The 25,953-nt window shown below is 39.8% G+C and overlaps 1 protein-coding gene across 8 annotated transcripts in view; it reads right to left on the bottom strand.

Moving 5' to 3' along the window:
* The window catches only part of astn1 (astrotactin 1), a 494,478-nt gene that overhangs the window by 312,623 nt on the left and 155,902 nt on the right, over positions 1-25,953 (bottom strand). For 6 of the 8 annotated variants that reach the window (XM_024806023.2, XM_024806024.2, XM_024806026.2 and 3 more), the window contains exons 3-5: positions 25,379-25,656; positions 24,941-25,083; positions 21,432-21,581 (exon numbers count right to left, since the gene is read on the bottom strand). In XM_024806023.2, the coding sequence (XP_024661791.1) occupies positions 21,432-21,581; positions 24,941-25,083; positions 25,379-25,656 (571 nt within the window). The remainder of the gene's footprint in view (positions 1-21,431; positions 21,582-24,940; positions 25,084-25,378; positions 25,657-25,953) is intronic. The other 2 variants (XM_024806025.2, XM_024806030.2) reach the window with 1 other exon arrangement.

Here is a 25,953-nt window from a genome sequence, read left to right as displayed (position 1 = left end):
AGCCCTAGTTACAGTGATTGTGTCTATTATTGCTGTTTGTAGAATGTTCCATATTCTTTCAGTACGATTTTAGTGAATTTATGTAATGTATTAATTATTTGATTAACTGGGATTTAATGCATAATTTAATTAAGAAATATTAAAATATAAAGAGGGGAAAAAGTGTCCCAAGACACTGCTAAATAGCCCACAGTGTCAAGACTCCCAAAACACTTACTGTCTACATATGTAAACATTAGAACTAGCTAGGTATAATTTTCAGCCCATTCAATAGGGAACAGCTTCTAACTTGGGCACACACAACAGATTTTATATTTATAAGGTTTTTATAAAGTGAGCAAACTCCCGTCACATCAACCGTACTAGACCATAATTTACAGTATTACAAAAAGGTTTGAATTTTCAGGTTTACAAAAACTACAAATGGAGCCTTTGAGTTATTCTCTGAACACCTGAATAGTGCACAGCTGTCAAGGACTGCTTCAGGTTTCAGAGAGAAAAGAACATAAAAGAAGTGCTGGCTAGAATGTAATAGTTCTACACTAGAGATAACTTAAAGTAGTTCAAAGTGCAACAGCATGTCTCTCTGTGAAGACGATCCAAGGCAGTTAGGAGAAAATGTACCTTACAGCGTTTGCTAGGAGTTCATGCTGACTGACCAATGGCATAGAGCTAGAATTGATTAAAAGAAAAGGATCAGAGGGCTGCAGGAAAAACATGTGACATAAAATCATGGCCCAATGAAACTTGCTGAATGTAAAGAATGAGATTTCCATACTGGATTGTTTTGGGCCCAGGTTAACTATGACCAGCACCCTTTTAGCCTATGGTCAACGGTCAACAGGGTGGAAACTGTGCAACTGTTGGCTGGAGACAATGAAAAAAAAGGGGGAAAGGCGTGTTAGGAGTAAGCGAAAGAGAAGGAAAGGCAGGAGTTGGTGATGAGAGTAAGGACGTGTATATGTAGAGACTACAGCTGATAAAGGGAAAAAGCTAGCTGTGTGCAGAAGACTGGGTGGAACGCAAACAAGATCAGAAGCACTGGAGGTGGATTCAAACCATATATATGTATATGTATATGTAAAACCATATATATATGTGATATACACAGGAAGAGAATTTTAGTACAATACTATTCACATAGGAAGACTATGTGAATAGTATTGTACAGGTGAAGAGCTTCAGACAGGATCATGAGTTTAAAGCTGGAAGTCGAAAAGGGTGATGTTGAGTGTTGTCTGTGCATGTGTCCCACAGTTTGGATGCCAGTTAGAAGAGAAAGAAGAATGGATGAAGAGGTAAAGAGTGACATCAGGGAGAGGAGAGCAGTGATTGGATCAGACTTCAATGGACATGTAGCAGAAGGAAACAGAAGTCATAAGGAGATCTTGGATAGGTAAGATGTTAAGCAGAGAAGGACAGAATCTGAAAGAGACAGAAGACTGCAAGGTGGCATCAGGGGAGAATGTAGCTAAGCAATATCAGGTGTCCAAGGTAGGAGCAAGGATTAAATGGTGGAAGCTGAAGATGGAAGAACTTTACATAGAGTTCAGGGAGGAGTTGAGGAAGATCTTGGGTGGTAGGAAAGAATTAGCAGCTAACTGGGAAAGTATAGCTGAGAAGCTAAGGGAACTGCCAAGAGCCTGTTTGGTTCCTCTAGACCAGGGGTGCCCAATCCCAGTCCTCGAGAGCTACCGTCCTGCAGCTTTTAGACGCATCCTTCTTCTGACACACCTGAATCAACTGAATGGCTTGTTATCAGGCCTTTGCCAAACATGATGGCATGCTGAAGAGGTAATCAAACCATTTGATTCAGCTGTGTTGGAGTAGGGATGCATCTAAAAGCTGCAGGATAGTAGATCTCGAGGACTGGGATTGGGCACCCCTGCTCTAGACAGAGGAAAGAGGACAAAGACACTTGTTGGTGGAACGAGGAAGTACAGGAAAGAATTCAAAGGAAGAGGTTGGCAAAAATAAAGTAGGATAGTCAAGGAGATGAAGACAATAGACAGGTATACATCAAAGAGAGAGGTGGCAGCGGTAAAGGAAAAGACCCTAAGTGAGTTGTATGTGAGGCTGGACACAAGAAAGGAGAAAAGAACTTATATCAGTCTGCCAAGAAAATTGACTGCGTGGGAAATAAAGTTAAGGTGGTTAAGGATAAAGATGGAAATATACTAACAAGTGAAGATAGTTCTTTTAGAAGATGGAAGGAGTACTTTGAGTAGCTGATGAATGTGGAAAATGAGACAGACAATGGATGGAGGAAAGTTAGTGAATTAGAATGTGCAGAGGAATAGTAAGGTTGAAGTGAGGGCAGCTACATGACAATGATGGGGGAGTGGAAAGGCGACTCGTCATAATGACCTATCTCTTGAGATGTCTAAAAGAGTGGGCGGTGGATTTTTTTAACCAGATTGTTTAACCTAATGTTGCAGAGTGAGAGGAGGCCTGAGGAACGGAGACGACGTTCACTGATGTTCAAGAATAAAGGTGCTGTGCAGAGCTGTTTTGTAGTCTAGTCAAAATGTTTGTGAAGGTTCTCAGTTATCCAGGTCATCGTAGTCTAAGGAGCTTGGAAAGAAAAGCGTCTGGACTTCTTAGGTTGCTTGAAGACGTTTCACCTCTCATCCGAGAAGCTTCTTCAATTCTAGGGTAAATGGACCGCAGATGGACTCAGCGGACTCTTTCGAGGATGCCAATGTTCACATTTTGGACAGAGAGGACAGATGGTTTGAAAGAGGAGTGAAATAAGCCATTTATGTCCACTGTGAGCGACCATCTTTGAACAGAGGCGGTGGCTTACGACACCAACTGTCTGCCATCTATAATCCAGTTTTGAGTTCCCTTCCTAGACGGCTTAACGCCCACTCACATCCTGGGCCATCTGACCTCCGGAAATCACATGACAGGGTGGGGCCAGGTTTCACAATGAGCTCACCCGAAACCCTGGCTGATTGTGACCCACACCCGCTTTCACACCTTGGCTCTTGTGATTAGGTAGAGGATCATCAGGGGGTCCTTTTGTCCCTCTTTGGGGGGAAACACCCATGGGGTTTAAATCTGGGACTCTCCACCATTTTACCCTAGAACTGAAGAAGATTCTCGGATGAGAGGTGAAACGTCTTCAAGCAATCTAAGAAGTCCAGACGCTTTTCTTTCTAAGATCCTTAGACTAATCTAGTCAAAGTCTGGCCTGTAATCCAGGATACACTGACCTTAAACAGGCAATTCATGCTTGAAAACTTTCTAATGTGGCTGAAGTAAAACAATTCTGGAAAGAAGAGTGAGCAAAAATTCCTCTGCCATGATGTGAAAGACTTATTGGCAGTTAGAACTTCTTGGAAAGAAGAATTGCTTGATTACAGTTCTTGGTGCACAACAGTTCTTAGCTTTAGGGGACAAAAATGAAAAAAGGGGGTAAATATTTTTTCACAGCACTGTACATTTGTTAAAAAGATGCGGCTTAAAATGTAACAGTGTGACTCGCAGTGGAGAAAAAAAGCAACTCCTGAAGAAGACTCATCCTTGCACAGCAGGCAACTTTATATCTTAAAACTGAGCTGAAGGTGTAGTGCTTAACACTGCTACAAACACAAATTAGACTGCTTTAAATGTTCACTGCAGGATGTTCACCCACAACCCAGCATGCACAGCAGAGACAAGTACCTCTTATAAACCAAAATGATATCCAGTGCTAGAATCGGGCAGCTGAGAGAATAATGGCACAAGAATGACAATCTGCCCTGACAGAGGAAGTGGACAAAAACAAGCATATCCAGACGATAATAATATCACTGCAACTGGAACAAGAGTGCTCATCTCAAGAATAGCTGCTATGAAAATAACTATTTGCAACAACAATACAACCTATACAACCTTTTACCAGTGCACATATAATTTGTTTTTCCTAAAGGAAGAAGCAAAATCATGATATTTGAGCAAGATCTGCCCAAATGTAATATCCAAAGAATACTAAATCTTGCTTTCTGCTCTAGGAAGCCTTTTTTTTTAATTACTTATTAAAAAAATTAGGGCAATTATAGATGTGTGTTTTTAGTTACATGAAACCACCCCCCAAAAATACGACTCCAAATTAAAATGCCAAACCTTTCCAAAAGAAAAGCTAACAAGAAGCTAACCAAAAAGTTTACAGCTCCCAACATAGATGACTTATTATTATAAAATAGAAAAATGAGTTCCTAACTATGATGCAGTGTTGCAAAAGCACTGTTCAGTAGAATGACAACTATATAAGGAAAAGAAGGATGTTGCAGGAGAGCAAATGCAGTGGATCCTATAATATATTAATAACAAGGGAGAAAAAAGTGATATTTGAAGGCATTGCAGTACCAAGGCACAGCTGCTAGCCTGTGGCTAACCCTCTGTACTTTTGTTATTGCCACAGTAACTTGGCAGGCAGTGTTAAAATAATAACTGGCAAACACACACACACACTTACATCCCGTACAATTAAAATGGCAAATTCTGTATACTTAGGGATATTTATAACTCCAGAATTTAAAGAAATGTATAAAGCAAATTTTTCCCCTCTGTTCGAGAAGGTAAAGCAAGATTTGGAGAGATGGAATTCCCTACCTGTTTCTTGGCTAGGACGTATAGCTTTGATTAAGATGAATATTTTACCTCGATTGTTATATCCTGTCCAAATGATTCCGGTTATATTTTCAAATAGAGTGATGAAGGATCTGAATAGTTGGCTAAGCTCTTTTATATGGAGCAAACGTAGACCAAAACTTAAGATGGCTACACTGCAGCTCCCAGGTTCAGTAGGAGGTCTAGATTTACCAAATATTAGAACATATCAATTGAGTACTCACATGAGTTATATTCATGACTGGGTCACAAATAATTCACACTCTATCTGGTTGGGGATTGAAACCTCTCTTTCAAAGTATCCATTAAGGGACCTATTGTTTTTCAAGAACTTTAAAGATATTAGATTGAGCTGTGATAACTGAACTGAAGAAGATTCTCGGATGAGAGGTGAAACGTCTTCAAGCAATCTAAGAAGTCCAGACGCTTTTCTTTCTAAGATCCTTAGACTAATCTAGTCAAAGTCTGGCCTGTAATCCAGGATACACTGACCTTAAACAGGCAATTCATGCTTGAAAACTTTCTAATGTGGCTGAAGTAAAACAATTCTGGAAAGAAGAGTGAGCAAAAATTCCTCTGCCATGATGTGAAAGACTTATTGGCAGTTAGAACTTCTTGGAAAGAAGAATTGCTTGATTACAGTTCTTGGTGCACAACAGTTCTTAGCTTTAGGGGACAAAAATGAAAAAAGGGGGTAAATATTTTTTCACAGCACTGTACATTTGTTAAAAAGATGCGGCTTAAAATGTAACAGTGTGACTCGCAGTGGAGAAAAAAAGCAACTCCTGAAGAAGACTCATCCTTGCACAGCAGGCAACTTTATATCTTAAAACTGAGCTGAAGGTGTAGTGCTTAACACTGCTACAAACACAAATTAGACTGCTTTAAATGTTCACTGCAGGATGTTCACCCACAACCCAGCATGCACAGCAGAGACAAGTACCTCTTATAAACCAAAATGATATCCAGTGCTAGAATCGGGCAGCTGAGAGAATAATGGCACAAGAATGACAATCTGCCCTGACAGAGGAAGTGGACAAAAACAAGCATATCCAGACGATAATAATATCACTGCAACTGGAACAAGAGTGCTCATCTCAAGAATAGCTGCTATGAAAATAACTATTTGCAACAACAATACAACCTATACAACCTTTTACCAGTGCACATATAATTTGTTTTTCCTAAAGGAAGAAGCAAAATCATGATATTTGAGCAAGATCTGCCCAAATGTAATATCCAAAGAATACTAAATCTTGCTTTCTGCTCTAGGAAGCCTTTTTTTTTAATTACTTATTAAAAAAATTAGGGCAATTATAGATGTGTGTTTTTAGTTACATGAAACCACCCCCCAAAAATACGACTCCAAATTAAAATGCCAAACCTTTCCAAAAGAAAAGCTAACAAGAAGCTAACCAAAAAGTTTACAGCTCCCAACATAGATGACTTATTATTATAAAATAGAAAAATGAGTTCCTAACTATGATGCAGTGTTGCAAAAGCACTGTTCAGTAGAATGACAACTATATAAGGAAAAGAAGGATGTTGCAGGAGAGCAAATGCAGTGGATCCTATAATATATTAATAACAAGGGAGAAAAAAGTGATATTTGAAGGCATTGCAGTACCAAGGCACAGCTGCTAGCCTGTGGCTAACCCTCTGTACTTTTGTTATTGCCACAGTAACTTGGCAGGCAGTGTTAAAATAATAACTGGCAAACACACACACACACTTACATCCCGTACAATTAAAATGGCAAATTCTGTATACTTAGGGATATTTATAACTCCAGAATTTAAAGAAATGTATAAAGCAAATTTTTCCCCTCTGTTCGAGAAGGTAAAGCAAGATTTGGAGAGATGGAATTCCCTACCTGTTTCTTGGCTAGGACGTATAGCTTTGATTAAGATGAATATTTTACCTCGATTGTTATATCCTGTCCAAATGATTCCGGTTATATTTTCAAATAGAGTGATGAAGGATCTGAATAGTTGGCTAAGCTCTTTTATATGGAGCAAACGTAGACCAAAACTTAAGATGGCTACACTGCAGCTCCCAGGTTCAGTAGGAGGTCTAGATTTACCAAATATTAGAACATATCAATTGAGTACTCACATGAGTTATATTCATGACTGGGTCACAAATAATTCACACTCTATCTGGTTGGGGATTGAAACCTCTCTTTCAAAGTATCCATTAAGGGACCTATTGTTTTTCAAGAACTTTAAAGATATTAGATTGAGCTGTGATAATCCAGTCACACTTAATACACTTAAGGCCTGGCGGTCAGTATGTCGAATTGAGGGAAGGTTGAAGCTAACATCTATGTTTACTCCTATTGTGAATAATCTTGACTTTCAACCGGGGATGTTTGATATAGGATTTAAGGAATGGAAGAACAAAGGAATTCAGAGACTGAGGGACTTATTCTCCGATAATGTAGTTATGCCATTTGACCAAATGGTTGAGAAATATTCTCTCCCCAAGCATGACTTTTTCCGTTACTTACAGATAAGGCATTATATTTTGCATAGTACTAACTTTAGTGAGAGTCATGAAGTCTCTCCTGTTGAAAAATTATTATTTTTAACAGACAAAGAGTGTTATCTGTGAAGATATTTTATAAGGCTTTATATTCTGTACTCTCAGGGACGTCACAGAGGCTTAAAGGCAAATGGGAAAAGGAATTAGGTATAGTAATTGATGATGAGGAGTGGGAAGATGTCTGGAGTTACGCCAAATCAATATCAGTTTGTAATCGTACCAAAGCAATACAGTTAAAAATTATACATAGAATGCACATATCTATGTTTCGCAGACATCAATATAATCCTACCCTTTCACCCATGTGCCTTAAATGTAAGACAGTAATTGGTACCCTAACTCACAGCTTCTGGTCATGTTTGAAATTGCAAGAATATTGGTCTAATGTGCTATTTGAAATGGAGAAGATTTTCGGTTGTGAATTGGAGATGGACCCTCTGTCTCTCATACTGGGCCTCCCCAGCCGGCGATTAATATCCAAGAATAATAGGAGATTGTACTGTGTTCTCACCTATGCGGCAAGGAAGAATATACTACTCCAATGGATTTATGAAAAAGTACCAACTATTAAAGGTTGGAAAAGAGTAGTGTTGGATTTAGTGCCACTGGAATATCTTACATGTATACTGCATTCAAAAACAGATCAATTCTTTAAGGTGTGGGAACCATACTTGAACTATGTGGAACCTGATGTTTCTAATATTATGTTACAAGGATTCTCTTGAGTGTTTAAACTGTAATGGAACTGAGCTGGTTTTTTTTGTTGTTGTTTTTTTGTTTTTTTGTGTGTTTAGTTATCAGTTTGTTTGTTTTATGTTTGTTTGTCTGTTTGTTTATTTTTTGGTTTTGAATTGTACACTGTATTATGTTATGTAATTATGTACTATTTGTGAAAATAAAAAGGAAGGAAAAAAAAAAAAAGGCAAATTCTACGTTCAATTAACACTTACAAATTTACAATGAAGTATAAATTGCATGCATTGAGAGTTTGCCTGTTATACCAAATAAACTGAAGCTACAGAAATAGATTCATTTATTTATGCATTTATGTATTTTGTGTAGCAGATTTAATTTGGTATAGTCTGATCATCCTACCTCTGGTGGAAAATTTGAGATTTTAAGACACTACTAAACATTTCAGCAGCAAAAACAATCAAACCTAAACCCCGCAAAACCTTTATATGAGATCCTAGTCCCCAAAGAGCATAGACTAATGATTTAGCAGCTTCTTCTGCCCTTTTGTTGTAATTTAGTGGTGGCAATTTGATAAGATTCTACAGCACAGTATGTGACAAGATAGTTTTTGTTAACTAGTAACCAAATGCAGCAAACAAAAAAACAACAACAACAAAATAAATAAATAAATGCCATTCGATTAGATGTTTGTGTCTGTAGAGCAGATCGTGTCAGGCCAAATAGCTTTCATATCAAAAAGTGTTTGACTAAGTTATACTTTCAATGTCACAATGATACCTCACTATTAATATCTGACATGTTATATGACAGGCTTTTAATGTAAGTCTCAAAATAACAATAATGAATGTCTCTATAGAGATTGATAGACCACGTGACTTTCGCGCATAGGGCATTTGCGGGTCTTACTATTTTCCTCTATCTTTCAGTCTCCATCTGTGAAATATTTGGAATCCAGTCTTTAAGTCTGACATCACTAGCCATGTCTGGGCCCAAACTCAGCTGCAGGTCCCAAAGTCAAATGATCCCTGCAGCATTAGTGAGGGTTAAAAACTGGTCTAAATTCTTTCATCTGTAATAAAATGATCAGTGTGGCTGCTCTACCAGGTGTTACAATTAAGTTTAACAACCAGGCATCCATGAAAACAGAATTTATTATATTTAACGGAGTTAGAAGTTAGCAGGAAGTTAGCTCGCTAGCTTCCATCTAAATATAATACACCATGTACTGACTGAGGGATTTATGAAACAAATTCAAACGTACAGCTCTGCTGTCACTTCCAACATAAATGAAGACAGGAAAGTAAACAGCAGCGACGTTTGTAGGGTTACTGAAGTTTGGCTACCTGGTATATAATGATATGCTACGTGATCGCTAGCGTGACAAAGCTATGTTAGCAAAATATAAACAGTAAAGCTGGAGGACGAACGCTAACGAACTGAGTTTTTTCCACTCAATAAAAGTTAACGTGAGGGTTCCTAATGCTTAGGGGCAAATGCAATCGCATGGCAGGATGCTGTAAACCAGGGGTGCCCAATCCCGGTCCTCGAGAGCTACCGTCCTGCAGCTTTTAGATGCATCCTTGTTCCCACACACCTGAATCAAATGAATGGCTTGTTATCAGGCCTTTGCCAAACATGATGGCATGCTGAAGAGATCAAACCATTTGATTCAGCTGTGTTGGAGTAGGGATGCATCTAAAAGCTGCAGGATAGTAGCTCTCGAGGACCGGGATTGGGCAGCCCTGCTGTAAACGGACCAAACCTCAGTCAGGAGAACAACTGAGATGATCCATCCACAATATACTGCTGCATGGGCTTGGCTGTAGTTACATCGTAAGGGCTTAAAAACTGAGCTTTAAAATGATTAGCGGTAATAAAAACCGGTCTTTAAGTGATTCATCACGTCATCACTTAAAGACCGGATAGCCTACAGGCCTGGGAAAATCATTTTCTTTAGTATAATAACAGGATTTGCCCAGAACTAAATCCACCATTGTACAATCAACAGTTGGTCATCAAGGCTGATAATCCATATATGTATTCAGATGTAAACAAGAAGCACTCTGTAAGAATCAGGCTCATTAGCTTTTCTAGTGTTTGAATGCAACAGCATCATTGTTATCATTAGCCCTATCAGTGCTTTCACCGTCAAATCAAATGGCCTAAACAGCTAGACTAAGTCAAGCAATGCCATCCAATGAAAAGATACTGTCAAAATACTCATGTCTGTTATTATCCCCACGTTTGCCCTGTTATCCTGTGGGTAAGAGACAATGCTGAGGGCAAGCCTCGTTATGCATGCAGAAGTACAATAACTTTAATGAAACATTAACCTTATCCAACAATTTAGACAACATTAACTTAATTATGGTGTATGGTCCATCGCTAATTAGGAATAAATTATGCACCCACTCAGCAATAACAGTCATGAAATACTGATGGGGGCCGCAGGCCTGGGCCCACTCCTTTCACTCACTCTGACATCCTTTTCTCCCATTTGGCAAATCTGGCACTTTTAGTTGCTGCAGAAGTAACTCTGGAGTCCATTAAATGTGCTGACATATGGAGTGAAGGGAGACACTGGGGCATCTTCAGCAAAAATTGAATGAGTCCTTACCTTACCTGCCTTGCACATGCACCGAAGTTATCCACTGAGGACAACAATAGCTCTGTCTGTGCATATTTTATGACAAAGATGAAAATAGTTGACTAGAAACACCAACAACAGCGACTCAAAACTGCATGAAGCACATCTAATTGCCTGCTTAGACAGCCTCATTCCTATGCAGCTGGCTTTGGAGAATACTAATCTCTACCTGGAAGCACTAAAATTGTAAAATTGTGTATGTGTGTATGTATGTGTGTGTTTTGAGTGTATTAGGAAGCAGCAAATCCTTCTATTTCTTTACTAAGCTGATATTACCAATGCTGATACAACAAATATAATGTACGCAAATGGATTTTTTATTTCTTTACTTCATGCTTGCATATTCTTTTAGCTTTGCAACTAAATTGATCAGAATTAGTCCTTTCTTTTCTTTGTAGGAGCATTAAGTTCTGGTGTCAGTAGACAGGCTGACTCTGAATAAAGCAGAAGATCAGTAGATGATCAGTGGGAGATGAGCTGACTATTTGAGATATCAAAGATCTAGAGGGGTTAGATCCATCTTTTGCCACAAAACACACTTTGAATATGTACATAGACAACCCGTTCTCACTCCCAAAGCGTAACATTTTACGCTAGGTGACAAATCGTCACCATATTACGTTTTCGGCTACCCACCACGTTCCTAAATGACGACCTCGGAAAAAGAGGAAATATGAGAACCGTCTGGACTGAACCTACACATGTTCGCTCTTTTTCTTCAAATCGCTTAGAAACACGCTATTTAACATCATTAAAGTCCTGGTTAAGGTCAGGAATAAGGTTATGGTCAGGGCTAGGGATAAGGTTAGGTTTAGGGCTGAAATACAGGGCTGGAACGTCTACTACCGCGGGAGCGTCATTGCACTGGATTCCAGCAATAACCCGCCACGTACCATAAGAACGCCGAAGGTCTCCTTTCGCGTTCCTCAGGAACGCCGCGGGACGTGACAAAACGTCGACATGTTACGCCTCGGGAGTGAGAACGCTCTGACATAGAACTCCAAAATGTTAACATTACTTAGAAGTTAGGTCTCCAGCCCCTGCAGGGCTTAAACAAAAATAAAAACCATTCACAGTCACACCTACAGCCAATTTAGCCCTGTTAATTTAGCTCATGCATTTCTGCGACAGAATGACTATGAAAGGAAGCTGAAGTACCTTCAGAGAGCCGAAGCAAGCAATGGGAGAGCATACGAACACCACAGAGAAAGACCTGGGTTGGCTGGTGTACTCAAATCCAAGATCTTCTTGTTGTGAGGCTTCAGTGCTAACATCAAACTGTGCATGGATAATAACTCCTCATTAAAAACTTAGTCACCGGTCACTTTAATATTTATATCTTGCTATTACTAGGTTTTAGCCCCTTTGTTTTAAATCTTTGCACAGTCCTTAGAGAGAGAGTTTGGTCCACGGTGACATGATAGCATCACACAACTGCTGCAGATTTTTCTGCTACACATTCATCATGTGAATGTTTCATTCAACCAAATCCCAACCGTGCACTATTGGACTGAGATCTACTGACTGTAAAGACCATTTGAGTACAGTGAACTTATGTTCAAGACACCAGTTAGAGTTGATTTGAGCTTTGTCACATGGCAGCTGGGCACACTGCAGTCATAAAGGGATAAACAACAGCAACAATACCCATGTAGCCTGTGTCATTTAAATTATGGTCATATGTCACTAAGAGGCCCATGGTGTGCACAACTCAGCAGAAATTGAGACTCATCAGAACAGGCAACATTTGTCCAATCTTCTGTTGAAACATCACAGAAATAACCCTTCTGTGAGTGTTGAATGACCTGGTGCTGGCAGGTCTGCTTCCCTCATGCTTTTGGACTACAGCATTTGGCACTGTAGATTGCAGCATTTTTCTGACACGGCTTGAATTACGTGCAGGTATTAAAGATACGACCACTGGCTCCAGTCATATCTATCAGATAGGAGTTTTTCTCTCCATTTAGGGCAGTATTCATCATCCGTGTTACCACTTGTGGGGGACCTCAGGGTTCACTTTTGGGGCCCATTCTGCTCTCTTTCTATATGCTTCCTTTTCGGTCCATTTTTTAAAAAAAGACAACATCTCCTTTCATTGCTTTGCAGTTGACCTCAAGACAGAGTTGCCTGTACAAACCAACAGCCATATTTTATTCAGGCACTAGTGAATTATCTTAGAGATGTACAATCATGAGTGGATATAAACTTAACTGAATAAAAGTAAAACACAATTTTCATTTGAGCGACCCAACCTGTTAGATGGATATGACAGCACCACTGGTCTTTTTACCCACTTACTGTCATATGATTGCAAGGAACCTTGACTGAACCGTGACTTTTGGCAGTTCTTTATAATGTGATAAACAGATTAGCTCTGTTGTTAAGTTTCTTTCAACTCACATGACTTTAAGAGGATAATTCACGCTTTTATTATCTCTTGTCTAGAGCATTATAACTCTTTATATGTTAGCTCTGATTAGAGCTTCAAAATGCAGCAGCTCGCCTTTTGATGGTAAAGAAACAGTGTGATCACACTAAACCTACACTGACCTCCTTACACTTGGTTCTAATCCATTTCAGGATCCATTTTAAATATGTATTAATTGATTATAAGAGTCTCAATGGTTTGGTACCACCTTACTTAACAGACCTTTTGAAAACCTATATTCCTACAGTACCAGAGCCCACAGTCCACAAACCACTGGGTTTGAGTGGCACTGGGTGTGGACTTTTGCTGCTGAAGCTCATCTACTCCAACTTTCAGTGTGTTGTGCATTTAGAGATGCTTTTCTGCATAGGAGTGGATATTTAAGTTACTGATCCTATCAGCTTGAAGCAGTCTGTCCATTCTGCTCTGGTATAAACAAGGCACATTTACTCACTGGATAGTTTCTATTTTTTGGACCATACTCTTGGACCTAAACTCTAGAGTTGGTTGTGGTAGAAAATTTCACTAGAATAGCCATTTTACTCAGACCAGCATATTTATATTTATATTAAATACTTTTTAAAAAATGAATTATAAAAGTGCCCCAGGAATCTTTATGCTTTTATTGAATTGTTTGGCCCTACTGATGAGCAGCTGTTTGGAGTAATTTTTAGAACCATGTAGCCTTTACCTTTTTATATTTTTTTCTGCTGGAGTGTACTTCCTGTTGCCATGGACTTTTTCCTTCCCACTGTTGCCAAGTGCTTGCTCATAGGGTGTTGGGTGATTGTGGGGGTATCTTTCTAATATTGTTTATTCATTTATTAATTATATTATCTTTAACTTATAAATGTAAATCCCCTTGAGGTGAAAGTTGTTGTGAATTGGCTGTATGTAAATGAAACAGAATTTTGAATTGAATTCAACTGGAAAGCTGCAGGCTTAATATTTAAGTATCAGGCTGTGAGGGAAGAGTAACAGAAGTCTCATACTAAACCAAATATTAAGTGAGTATACAAATCCCTACAGTCTCATGTATACCCAAGAATCCTTTTGTTTTGAACTTTCTACCTTCAGTGTTTTCATTGTCCAAGCACTTTCTAGCTGGTCAAATGTTTATTGCAAATTTGATCAAATCCATTGACATTGGGTGGTGGGCATTTATTCTTTGTTTTAACTGTTTTATTGATAAAAGGACATGCTTAAATATTGTTCTTTTTTTCTATTTTGCTTCTCGGCTTCAGGCAGTTGTTTGCCAAAGCCATGGTGGAAGCAGCTGAGTCCAAATCAGTCAAGGTAAAACCATGATAGGAAAACAGGACAAGACCAATTTGTTTCTTCTTTAACAATTAGAAATCAAGGTGTCCCGTGTGTGTGTGTGTGTGTGTGTGTGTGTGTGTGTGTGTGTGCGTGTGTGTGTGTGTGCGTGTGTGTGTGTGTGTGTGTGTGCACGTGTGTGTGCGTGTGTGTGTGTGTGTGTGTGTGTGTGTGTGTGTGTGTGTGTGTGTGTGTGTGTGTGCGTGTGTGCGTGTGTGTGTGTGTGTGTGCGTGTGTGTGTGTGCACGTGTGTGTGCGTGTGTGTGTGTGTGCGCGTGTGTGTGTGTGTGTGTGTGTGTGTGTGTGTGTGTGTGTGTAATTCCAGGATAAATAGAAGTGACTGCAAGTACATGCACATGTGAACATTTTTGTTTATGTCCCTCTGTCGTATCTTTTCATTTCCAATCCTTCCTCACTGTTTGGAAAAGATTTCTGGATTACTTTGTGTGGCTAAAAGTGGGTATTTCTGGAGATTACTTTGCATCAACGAACATTACAGAATTGTTTTTAATTGGACTGAGAATAAAGCACTTGCAGTCGAGTGTGGAAGAAAGTGAGTTATGGTCTGAGGTTAACAGATTTAAGATTAAGATTTTCAAAATGACATTTTAAAAATGTCGCTGCCTTCTTCTCTTGTTTATGATAATGGGATAATGTCTCTCAGTTTCATCAACCGTATCCTCTTTCTCTCTGCATTTCCAATATTCTTTTGTCTGTTATTACACAGGACAATATCACAGCTTGTCCAGGCACAGGTGAACATGGGAGGCATGGGTGTTTGTGCTGACAATGTGAGTGCAAAATTAAAAAATAAATAAATGTATGGTAGAAAAAGACAATAATAAGAGAGATCTGCATCGTTGTGAGATTTCACACGCTCCTGCTAACTTTGTTTTATTTATTGTTCGCAGTCCAATAATCTCCCAGGAAATGTTTATATCTATGACTCATTTTATGCCTCTTGTTTTCCAATGCTACTTTTATAACACTGCTGTATTCTGCACTCTATTATTGATAACTTTTGTCCAACGAGGTGAAAATGTCTCATAGTCCTCTAGAGTTTTCCAAAGGGCATTCATGATGTTGTCAATGATTAAACCTGTGGTGGCATTCAGTGACTCACTATGGATTCTTGTGAATACTAGAATAGTGAGAGATAAACATTTAGAGAGAAAAGACATCCACAGCAGGGAACTGAGCACACAGTGCTGCAATGACTTGAACACATAATGCCTCATTGTCAGACCTCATTTTTACTGAAGGATAAATCTGGCATATGCACTACTGGTCAAAAGTTTGGACTCACTTTCTCATTTCATAATTTTTCATTATTTTCATGAGTATTTACATTGCAGGCATCAAAAGTATGAATGAACACATAAGGAATTATGTAGTAAACAAAAAAGTGTGCAATAACTCAAAACATGTTTTAGATTTTAAATTCTTCAAAATAGCCACCCTCTGCTTTCATTACTGCTTTGCACACTCTTGGCTTTTGACTACCACATGAAGCTCGATGAGCTTCTTGGTCAAATAGCCCGTACACAGCATGGAGGTGTGTTTGGGGTCATTGTCCTGTTGAAAGATAAATGATGGTCTAAGTAAACGCAAACCAGATGGGATGGCATGCCGCTGCAGGATGCTACCGTAGCCATGCTGGTTTAGTGTTTCTTCAATTTTGAATAAATCCCCAACAGTGTCACCAGCAGCTGGTAGAGATGTGTCTGTTATTGGAACATTTATTTGGGCTCTGATTCAAGGTGATGTTAACTTGCTATTTCTGAGGCTGGGGACTCGGATGAATTTATCCTCAGCAGCAGAGGTGACTCTTGGTCTTCCTTTCCTGGGGTGTCCTCATGTGAGCCGTTTCGTTGTAGCACTTGATGGTTTTGGCGCTATACTTGGGGACACATTCAACGTTTTAGCAATTTTACAGACTGACTGACGTTCAGTTCAGGTAAAAATGGACTGTCATTACTCTTTACTTAGCTGATTGGCTCTTACCATAAAATTAATTCTAACAGTTCTCAAATAAGGCTGTCAGCTGTGTACCAACCAGATTTCTGCACAGCATAACTGATGGTCCCAATCCCATTAAGAAGGCAAGAAATTCCACAAATGAAAAGCCACACCTGTGAAGTGAAACCATTTCAGGTGACTACATCATGAACATCACTGAGAGAAGGCCGAGGGTTTGCAGCGCTGTCAACAAAGCAAAGGGTGGCTACTTTTTAGGAATATAAAACATAGAACATATTTAGAGTTATTTATCCATTTTTTTCTTTTCTACATAATTGCATATATCTTCCTCCATATGTTTGATTTCTTCAGTATGTGTATACAATGTAGAAAGTAGTAAAAAATAAAGAAAAAACTATCAAATTAGAAGGTGTGCCCAAACCTTTGTCTGGTAGTGTGAATATATAACTCAATCCCCCACATATGGATGCTGGAGTGCCTAGATCAGGGGTCCCCAATCCCAGTGTCATGGTCCTGGGTCTTTTGACCCAGCGTTTTAAGTTTGAGTTTATTTTGTTCATTAGGTTATCTAAGTTCATTTGGTTATTAGACTCCTTGTGTTTTCTTCCCCTGTATTTAAGCTTCCCCTCACCCTTCGTGTTTCATGCTGCGTGTCTTATGTTATCAAGTTTGTATTATCATGCATAAGTGTTTCTAGTTCTTATTATTTCCCCCTCGTGTTTCCATGTTAAATCTCCCCTGCTCTTCATGCGTTTCATGTCTGTGTCTTACATTGTCAAGTTCTGGTTGTCGTGTCTAAGTCTGCATGTTTTCTGTTTTATTTTGAAAAGGGGTCTTGTGTTCTGTGCTCATGCGGTTAGTTTTACTCTTGCCTGTGCATCATTATGTTTATCCTAGTCAGCTGTTTCCTCATGTGTCTCCACTTCCCCTAATCACCTCCTGTGTATTTAAGTCCTCTGTTTTCAGTGTGTGATTGTCAGGTCGTCTGTTGTCCATGCCATGCCATGCTTCCAAGTTTCTTGTCTAGGTTTTTCTTATTGTTTGTTTAGATTCCCCAGTTTAGGTTTGTGTTAATTTTGCTTCAGTTTGCCTTGCCCTTTGTTTGTACCTTTTCTACCAGCCATATTAAACGGCTCACCTTTTGTTAACATTCAAGTTTTGTTCCCTGTTCCTTGGAGTCTGCATTTTGGGTCCTTTTTTCAATTCATACAGTCTGCCCTCGCCAGACTGTGACACCCAGTCCATGAGGGCTGGTGTCCCTGCAGGTTTTAGATCTCACCCTGGGTCAACACACCTGAATCACAAGTTTAGTTCATTACCAGGCCTCTGGAGAACTTCAAGACATGTTGAGAAGGTCATTTATCCATTTAAATCAGCTGTGTTGGATCAAGGACACATCTAAACTCAATAGAAATGTGTTGAACAACACTAGAGGCAGGACTTTAAGCCAGTAGCACAAGTCACCATCAAGTCTGCCAAGTGGTCTGTCCCCACTGCTAGTCAGAAGTCAGAAATGAGGGGATTGCACTACCAGAAGGCAACATTGCAGACATCGAGGACAGCTACGTGTACCAATCCCACAGCCAGATGGAAACCACGAAGAGGTCACTAGGAAAGCCACAACCACCAAATACCTGCAAAGAGTCAGGCACGTGCTGAGGAATCAGCTGAATAGAAAGAACAAGATCTGGGCTATCTTCACCTACGCCCTTCCACTGAACAGGTACCCTGCTGGGATTATAAACTGGCCAACGGAGGAGACAGAAGCAACTGGCATCAAGGCAAGAAAGCTCCTTACCATGGAGGGGTTCACCCCAAATCTAGCACCCTGAGACTGGACACTAAGTGAAAGGAAAGGAGGCAGAGGAGTGGTGAGTGTCAGAACCACTGCCCAGGATAAGACAACAAACATCAATCAGTACATTAGGAAGATGGCTAAAACTGACTGTGTGATTACTGAATACCTCAGGCAGCAGGAACCCAAGAAAGAGGAGCAAGGAGAAAAACCATCATTGACGGCGACAGAGGAAGTGGCTAACATCCAAAACCAGTGGCTGGACAAAGCTGGACTGAAAGACAGCACAGAGGCACTAATCATGGCAGCACAGGAACAAGCTCTGAGCACAAGATCCATAGAAGCTGGAGTCTACCACACCAGGCAAGACCCCAGGTGCAGGCTGTGTAAAGATGCTCCTGAGACACTCCAGCACATAACAGCAGGGTGCAAGATGCTCGCAGACAGGGCATACATGGAACGCCATAACCAAGTAGCTGGCATAGTGTACAGGATCTGTGTCGAGTATGGCCTGGAAGTCACGAGGTCAAAACGGGACATGGCCCTCAAGGTGGTCAAGAATGACTGAGCTAAGATCCTGTGATACTTCCAGATACAGCCAGACAAACTGGTGATGGGTAACCAACCGGGTATAGCAGTGGTGGACAAGCAGAGGAAAACGGCTGTAGTGATAGATGTAGCTATACCGAATGACGGCGGTATTGGGAAGAAGGAACATGAGAAGCTGGAGAAGTGCCAATGACTGAGAGAAGAACCTGAGAAGCATTCGGAGCACTCAGTGCAGTGACCTCCAAGGTAGGCGAGTGGCTCCAGCAGATCCCAGGAACAACATACGAGATCTCTGTCCAGAAGAGCAGTCCTAGAAACAGCAAAGATACTGGGCAGGACCCTCACGCTCCCAGGCCTCTATATCCTCCTTTACATTTTTAGTGAAATGCATTTTCGCTCCTACAAAACATCTTACAAAGATGCCCATATAATGAGACACAGTACTTGGAGAGGGCTTAGCCTTTTGGGTTCCAAGAGCATTTTCTGGTTACTAGTGTGGTGAACCAATATTCAGTCATTTGTCTGAAAAGAAGCAATGATGGGAAAACAAGAAAATAAATGAAAAAAACATGTTGATATGTTGTTTACAAATACAATTACCGTAGGTCACAAGTAAATGAGATCTCAGAGAAAATGTATTTCAGCTGATGCAGGTGTGATTGGTAAAAGACAGGGATTTTTTTCAATGCGAGTAACCACAAGCATATTAAAGTCAAATTGAAATTCAAGTTTTACAAAAAAAATCATCAATGTTTTGTTAATTCCTTTTGTCAATTCCTTTTTATAACAAAGGTTTTATACTTTTATACTAATTGTGCGTTCATGCATGTTTTTGTGATACTGACTGACAAATCTTATTAAAACATCACTGTTAGGCCAGCATTGTTAGCAGCACCATGTTAGCAGCTACCATTTCTGTGGCTACTTGCATTAACATGTATTATGCTTTGAATGTTGAGGTTACATGAAAACATTTATTTGAACTTCCCAAGTCTGACTTTAGCTTTTGTAGAGGAAACCATTAACAAAGGCAATCTGATACTAAATCTCTTTGCTTTCAATGAACAGGAGCGGCTGATCACTCTAATAACATTGAAACTGAACAACACTGAAAAAACAACATCTAATTGGAATTTAAGAAGCTTGGAAAGAAAAGTGACTGGACTTCTTTAAGTCAGCTCTCATCCGAGAAGCTTCCTCACTTCTAAGACCAAATAGTGGGGAGTTCAGGGTTTTTTGCACTAGTGGGAGTTGTCCCTGAAGATTGTTGTTGACCCACTATAGATCACTTGCCTCATCGCATGAGCCAAGGTGTAAAAAAGGGTGTGAGTCATTAGCAGCAGAGATTTCGGGTGTGCGTGGGTGTTAAGACGTCTGGAAAGGGATCTCAAAACTTAGTTTCGTAAGCCACCACCTCTGTTCAAAGATGGTCGTTCACATACATTCACATGGACATAGATGGCTTCTTTCACTGCTCTTTCAAACCATCTGTCCTCTCTGTCCAAAATATGAACACTGGCATCCTCGACAGAGTGACCTGTGTCCTTTAGATGCGGATGTACAGCTGAGTCTTGTCCTGTCGAGGTGGCTCTTCCATGTTGTGCCATGTGTTTATGAAGTGGCTGTTTGCCACTTTGCTTTCCAAGCTCCTTAAATTACCATGACCTGGATGACTGAAAACCTACACAGACATCTACTGGCAACCAATACTCACCTTAGCTAGCTAGGAAAACTTCATTTTTACAAAGTCCAATTGCAACGTAAAACAATTTGTCCGTCTATTCTCTATTATTGTTTATGTCCTATTACTTGTTATTAAAAAATAAAACAATTTTTACTCCTTGCCTTGCATCTGTAAGTGACCACTGCCTGGACTTGACAGAGCAGTATCATATTATCATATCAAGTGTGTCTGGATGTTATCTGGTAAAACTCAATAATATTGAAGTCTGTTTTATTCCTGTGAACACTGTGAGTGTGTAACACGGATGCATTGAGAAAAATTGGATAATGAAGTGAAAGTCAATAATTTATGTGATCACTTGAGTGAAGATTTTTTTGCATTATGAATTACTAAAGCTCCAGGAACAGAGCTAGGCTGTGCAGCAATTTGGCAATTATATGCAAATTGCTACAGAATGAAAAAAAAATAAAACAACTATTGACCACTGAAAAACATTAGCAGCAAGTAGTGAGTAGTGGCACTTTCTCTGCTGATAAATCTACTCAAAATGTCTAGTCGGCTTACTCCACCACATTTAGGACTTGATTTCACTGCACCGACAGATTCTGAAGATAGAAACCATTTGTGTTTATGCTTGTTTCCCTAAAGCCTTGGTTTAAGGTTATTATGATTTTTTAAAGCCTCTGAACTGCATTAACTAAACTAGACACATAACTGCCATGCAGGACCTATCTTGTATAAAAAGCACAGATTACACCAGCGTTCATGGTAATACTTTGTGTTCTGCTTCTTCTTTTCACAGAGATGTGAATGAGATGTCCACACAGTATGTTATTAGTATAAGCAACAATTAAAAACTGTACATTCATTCTGTAGCTTATATTATCGTACACAAAAAGGGGAGAGAGGAGAAGAATTAAAGTTTCAGGTTGGCTTTACTGTCTGGAGGGCCATGTCAAGTATGTCAAGTCATGTGAAAACCTTTTCTTTCAAATGTAACTGCCTTCATAAAGTCCCCAGGCTGCCACCTGACAGGATCAGTGTACACATGTAACGATACAACAATGTCCAGCTAATGATCTGATGCTGCTAGTAGTCCTGGAGAGGACTCATGGATTGGTGGTGTTGATGTTATCTGCTGTCTGTGCCAAATCCATGGCAGAGATTGACTCACCGCGGGTGTTGCTGGAGAGACGTTTGCGTTGGCTGGTGGAGGTATTGTGGGGAAGCAGGGTGTTCTGCTGGTGGTTGCTATCGATGGGACTCGTGGCAATGATGTTGTCCTTGTATTTGTTCATTAGCGCCAACTTGGTGTTGTCACTCACTGCAGATAAGAAGAATGATTTCTTAAATGTAAGCTAGGAGACGTACCAACCTTAAAGCTTCCTAAAGTCACGTGTTTTATATTTGACACATGAGTTTGAGGTGGAAGGTTCAATAAACACTCTTTTTTGTTTAATTGAATTTTTGGGCAAAGAGTTAAAATGAGAAAGCACCCACTTCGAAAAACATTTTTGTTTCTTTGCTTTGGCTTGACGTGGCAAGCATAAAGTATTACCAATACTAAGAAAGAAAATCCAGGATGTTGTTTGCTGTACCAGAAGTCAAACAGGCAAAATTAAAGACAGACAAAAGCTGGCATGAAATGAAAACTTATTAAGGCATTAGACAGAGCCCATTTAAGCCTCAGAGGGAAAAATTATCTATTTCTGTAAATATTAAGAGCTGAAGTTCCATGGAAACACTAAAAATCATATATTACTGCAGATATGTGACTGTCATGCTATTTAGTCACAGACACTGTTTGTCATGGTAGCTGTAATTTTCTGCCAATGTCAGTATGTCCTCCACTTTGTTCCAGTTTAAAAAAACAAAAAAACACACACATCTGTGTCATGGATTCGGATTAAACTTAATTCAGGATCTCTGTGGATGATGTTTTCAGAGCCACTACTAAGCTTTGTCTCACCATAATTTCTAAAATATGTGTGCATTAGCTTAGAGAATTGCAAAATAGCAAAAAGAAATGAGCGAAAGCATGAATTATTAACAAAAATAAACAAATCCATCAGTATTTTAAAACGTCGCTTGCAGACGTCTAGTATGTGGTATATTTTCTAATACATGCCATTGTATTCAATAATTAATAAACCCAACTAGTTTTTTCAGTATATTTGTCCATCTCAGTGTAATTCAAACTACCGTAATTGTCGGGCTATAAGCACCAGCTTTGAACCCTGCAGCTTTTAGTCAGGTGCGGCTTTTCTATGGATTGTCCATGATTGTTGTCATATCGTAAGAAGATTTGTTTTGTTTGTTCTGCTGTTGTACGGCACTACGTTGCCTGGCGGAAGGATCGGGGTTCAAGAGTGGTATGTTAGTCACATGTCCGTCCGCCAGGCAACGTAGTGCCGTACGAAGTAGCGCGAAAAACAAACTTCAAAGTAGCGCTACGCGTTCAGCGGGAGGATAAACTTGCGAAAAGCAAGTTATGCCCAACTCCACCGGTGGATTCTGACAGCGTGGAAAAGTGTGAAAACATCCACGATCACTAACGGATTTCTAAGGGCTGGACTGCTGCATGATGGAGAGGAGGACACCGCCACGGCCCTTCTGAGGGTGTTCGACTCTGACAACGAGGATTTCTTTGGTTTTGTAAGTGACAACGAAGGAGAGAAGCGGAGAGTGGATGACGAAGCCATCCTGAGCCTGTTCGTATCCGACACTGGAGGAGAGGACTTTGGTGGTTTCAGTGGGCAGGAAGAAGAGAAAGATGGTGGTGAATGACTGACTTTTCTTCTTGTTAAAGCCGTGTCGCTGCACCTGAGCCTAAAAGGTAGGCCGAATCTATTGTTCTGGTGTGCTGCAGGTTACTGTTATGTACTACATGTGCAAATATGTACCCATAACTTGTTTTTCAAAATATTAATAAAAGGGGTGTGTCTCCAAACAGCCATCTCTTTCCTGACAATTCGCTTTGTGCATATTCTCTTACATATGATAAGTCAACATTGAAACACCTGCGGCTTTTAGTCAGGTGCGCTTTGTAGTCTGGGAAATACGGTAATAAATAATGACACAAAATGTCTTAATAACAATAAACTACAGATAATTTAACACGTATTTCTCTATTATTAATGTCTTTTTTTAAAATATGGAAACAATAAAATGTTGCAATTGTGCAAAAGAAAAATCTTTATGAAAATTTTGATATTTTAAAGAAATAAAGTTTTATTTCAAAACATTTAAATGAGACATTTGGTAGAACAACTGTAGCCGCACTACCAGGTACAGTAAACTGTAAGACAAGATTATTTTGAAGAAGTACAAAGTGCACAAGTGACAACAGACACGAAATACCCCAGACATCTTGTTTTTCATTTGTTTATGTATGTGTACCTACTACATTATACATAGAGCAGAGAAAAGGTCAGAGGAGCCAAAACACATTTACTGAAATTCATTATTTTAAGTCTAAATTCAAATGTTATTTTCTGAGTGACCTCTCTGATGTTCACGCTATTTACTATTCCATGCATGAGCTGCTGTCTCCATTTTTTATTTCTCTAGTTCATTGCGTTACACATCTTAAATGCATTATGCACAGGATTACTCTGCTCCATAAGCGCTGGGGTGGAGCGGTTTGGATTTTACAAGAGCACAGCTATAAGAGATCTGATGAATCCGAGTGGTGACTCTCTCCTTAGTTGAAATTCAGAGGCTGTACCTTCATCACAACTGCTCCACTTCATGAAGTAATTCTCATGGGAGTGGTGCTCAACTCCAAAGTCCACCAATTATGAAAAATGCTTTCTCTAAAACATAAAATCCAGATTTCTTGGCAGGTACGTGGCTCCATAATTATGTCAGTGGTGACAAAAATACTGTTTAAAGTTTTTATATTTATATGTGATCTGCATCCTACATGGGTCACACAGCTGATGTTATTCTACTAACTGTAGAAACAAGTGAACAAGATGCCTTATGTTTGTGGATTTTACACAGGCAAAACATTTCCACCATGCATGTTTGTGAAAATGTTTTTTTATCCTCTATCATTCCCTCCAAATTCATTTAGATAATTACTTCTAACCTATGAGAGAAAATAAAACTTATGTGTTTTAATTAAAAATCCAATTAATTTTTCATTTATTTCACTCTGCAATTGCTGCAACTGAGTTTGTGCAATACACAAACATAACCCCCTTTGACGCATTGTCTTGTAACTTAGAAAACCGTATGGCTGAGGAGGAGGAAAAACAAATGCATTAATAAGATGGGTAGATGAACATCTGCAATAAAATGTAACTGCTTTATGACTATAAAAGATAACATTTCATAGCAACATGGAGTCTCAACCTCTATCATTACTTAGAAAAATGCACAGTGTCAGATGAAAACAAACAAAGAAACATCTCCGGCTTGGAGCTACGCTTGTCTCTCGTTTGGTAGGACATGAAATTATCTGTGTTTATCTGCTGAAAATGAGTAACAGCATAAGATGAAATAAAACAATAAATACTCTTTAATGCTAAATACCAATAACAGCCAATAAGCCGATGACCCTAAAGTCAAGGTAAATGATCTGTACTTCTAATTATCATGAGAAATATTGTTCAGTGCACTTGTTCTTTAGGTCACGTGTCTTTTCTGACCTGGCTGTTTGTGCATCTTTCAGCTTACCAGGTGCGAGGTCCATATTATTCTTGTCATTACAGCCCTGGAGCGAGTCCAGGGTACGGGTGACTTGGCTGGCAAATTCCTCCCCACCATTCATGCACTCCCGCTGCAGATGGTGACGCAGGTCGGTAATGTCATACTCATACCTGGGGATGTAGTTGAAATCAATTAGCGAAATCATTATCAGGCTTGTCTAAATTAGAATAAATGTCACAAGTGGCTAATGTGTGACGCAATGTACTGATAAAGGCATCAAAACACATTACAGGCTAATACAATAAAACCAAGTGTGTTGTGTACAGGCTGATTTGTGGAAGCAGCTGTCTATATTCAGGCAATATTAGGCTCTGCTTGTGTAGCATGGAATTAACAAGATACTGTTATTCAACTCAGCAATGTGTACGCATGCTGTGTGCTTATATTTAGGGCTTGAGCTCTAACCATCCCACATCCAAACCCTGCTTGTACCCATCCAAAATCGGTGTCTCCCGGATACTGAGGGTACCGCTGGAGTTTGGACCCTGACCCCGGGAGTTCCTCAAGCTCTCGCGTGCCTGGCCTCCCATCAGCACTGATGGGATGTAGTGGATCTCATTAGCTGCCTCAGCACTCGCGCTCTTCTGGGGCTGAGGGATGCGGCGGCGTTTACACCAGCGTCTGCGAGTGTAGAGGATCAGGACCAGGCAGAGGATGGACAGCAGAAGGGCAATCATCCCGCCCTGAGGGGAGGAGGGTGGCATTTGGAGGAGAGACAGAAAAAAAAAAGGGGGAGAGGAGACAGAAGCGGAGAGAGAGAAAGCAGTGTGAGTCAAAGGCGAGAACAGAGTCAGAAAATCTTGCCAATAGAATACGGATCAAAGTCAAAGTCGCGATGCCAACAGCAACATTTGAAAAAGGTTGCAGCGACAGTTTACTGTCTTGAATTACGCCTACAGTGTTTTTACATGACACCAGCTCTCTGAAACATTCCTCTACTTTGCTTCAAGGTGAAACGGAAGCAGAATACGCCTTTTATC

Source organism: Maylandia zebra, linkage group LG18 (assembly GCF_041146795.1).
Source record: "Maylandia zebra isolate NMK-2024a linkage group LG18, Mzebra_GT3a, whole genome shotgun sequence".
Classification (NCBI taxonomy): Eukaryota; Metazoa; Chordata; class Actinopteri; order Cichliformes; family Cichlidae; genus Maylandia; species Maylandia zebra.
Note: the sequence above shows the minus strand (reverse complement) of the source record. Positions and strands in the feature narration are given on the sequence as shown.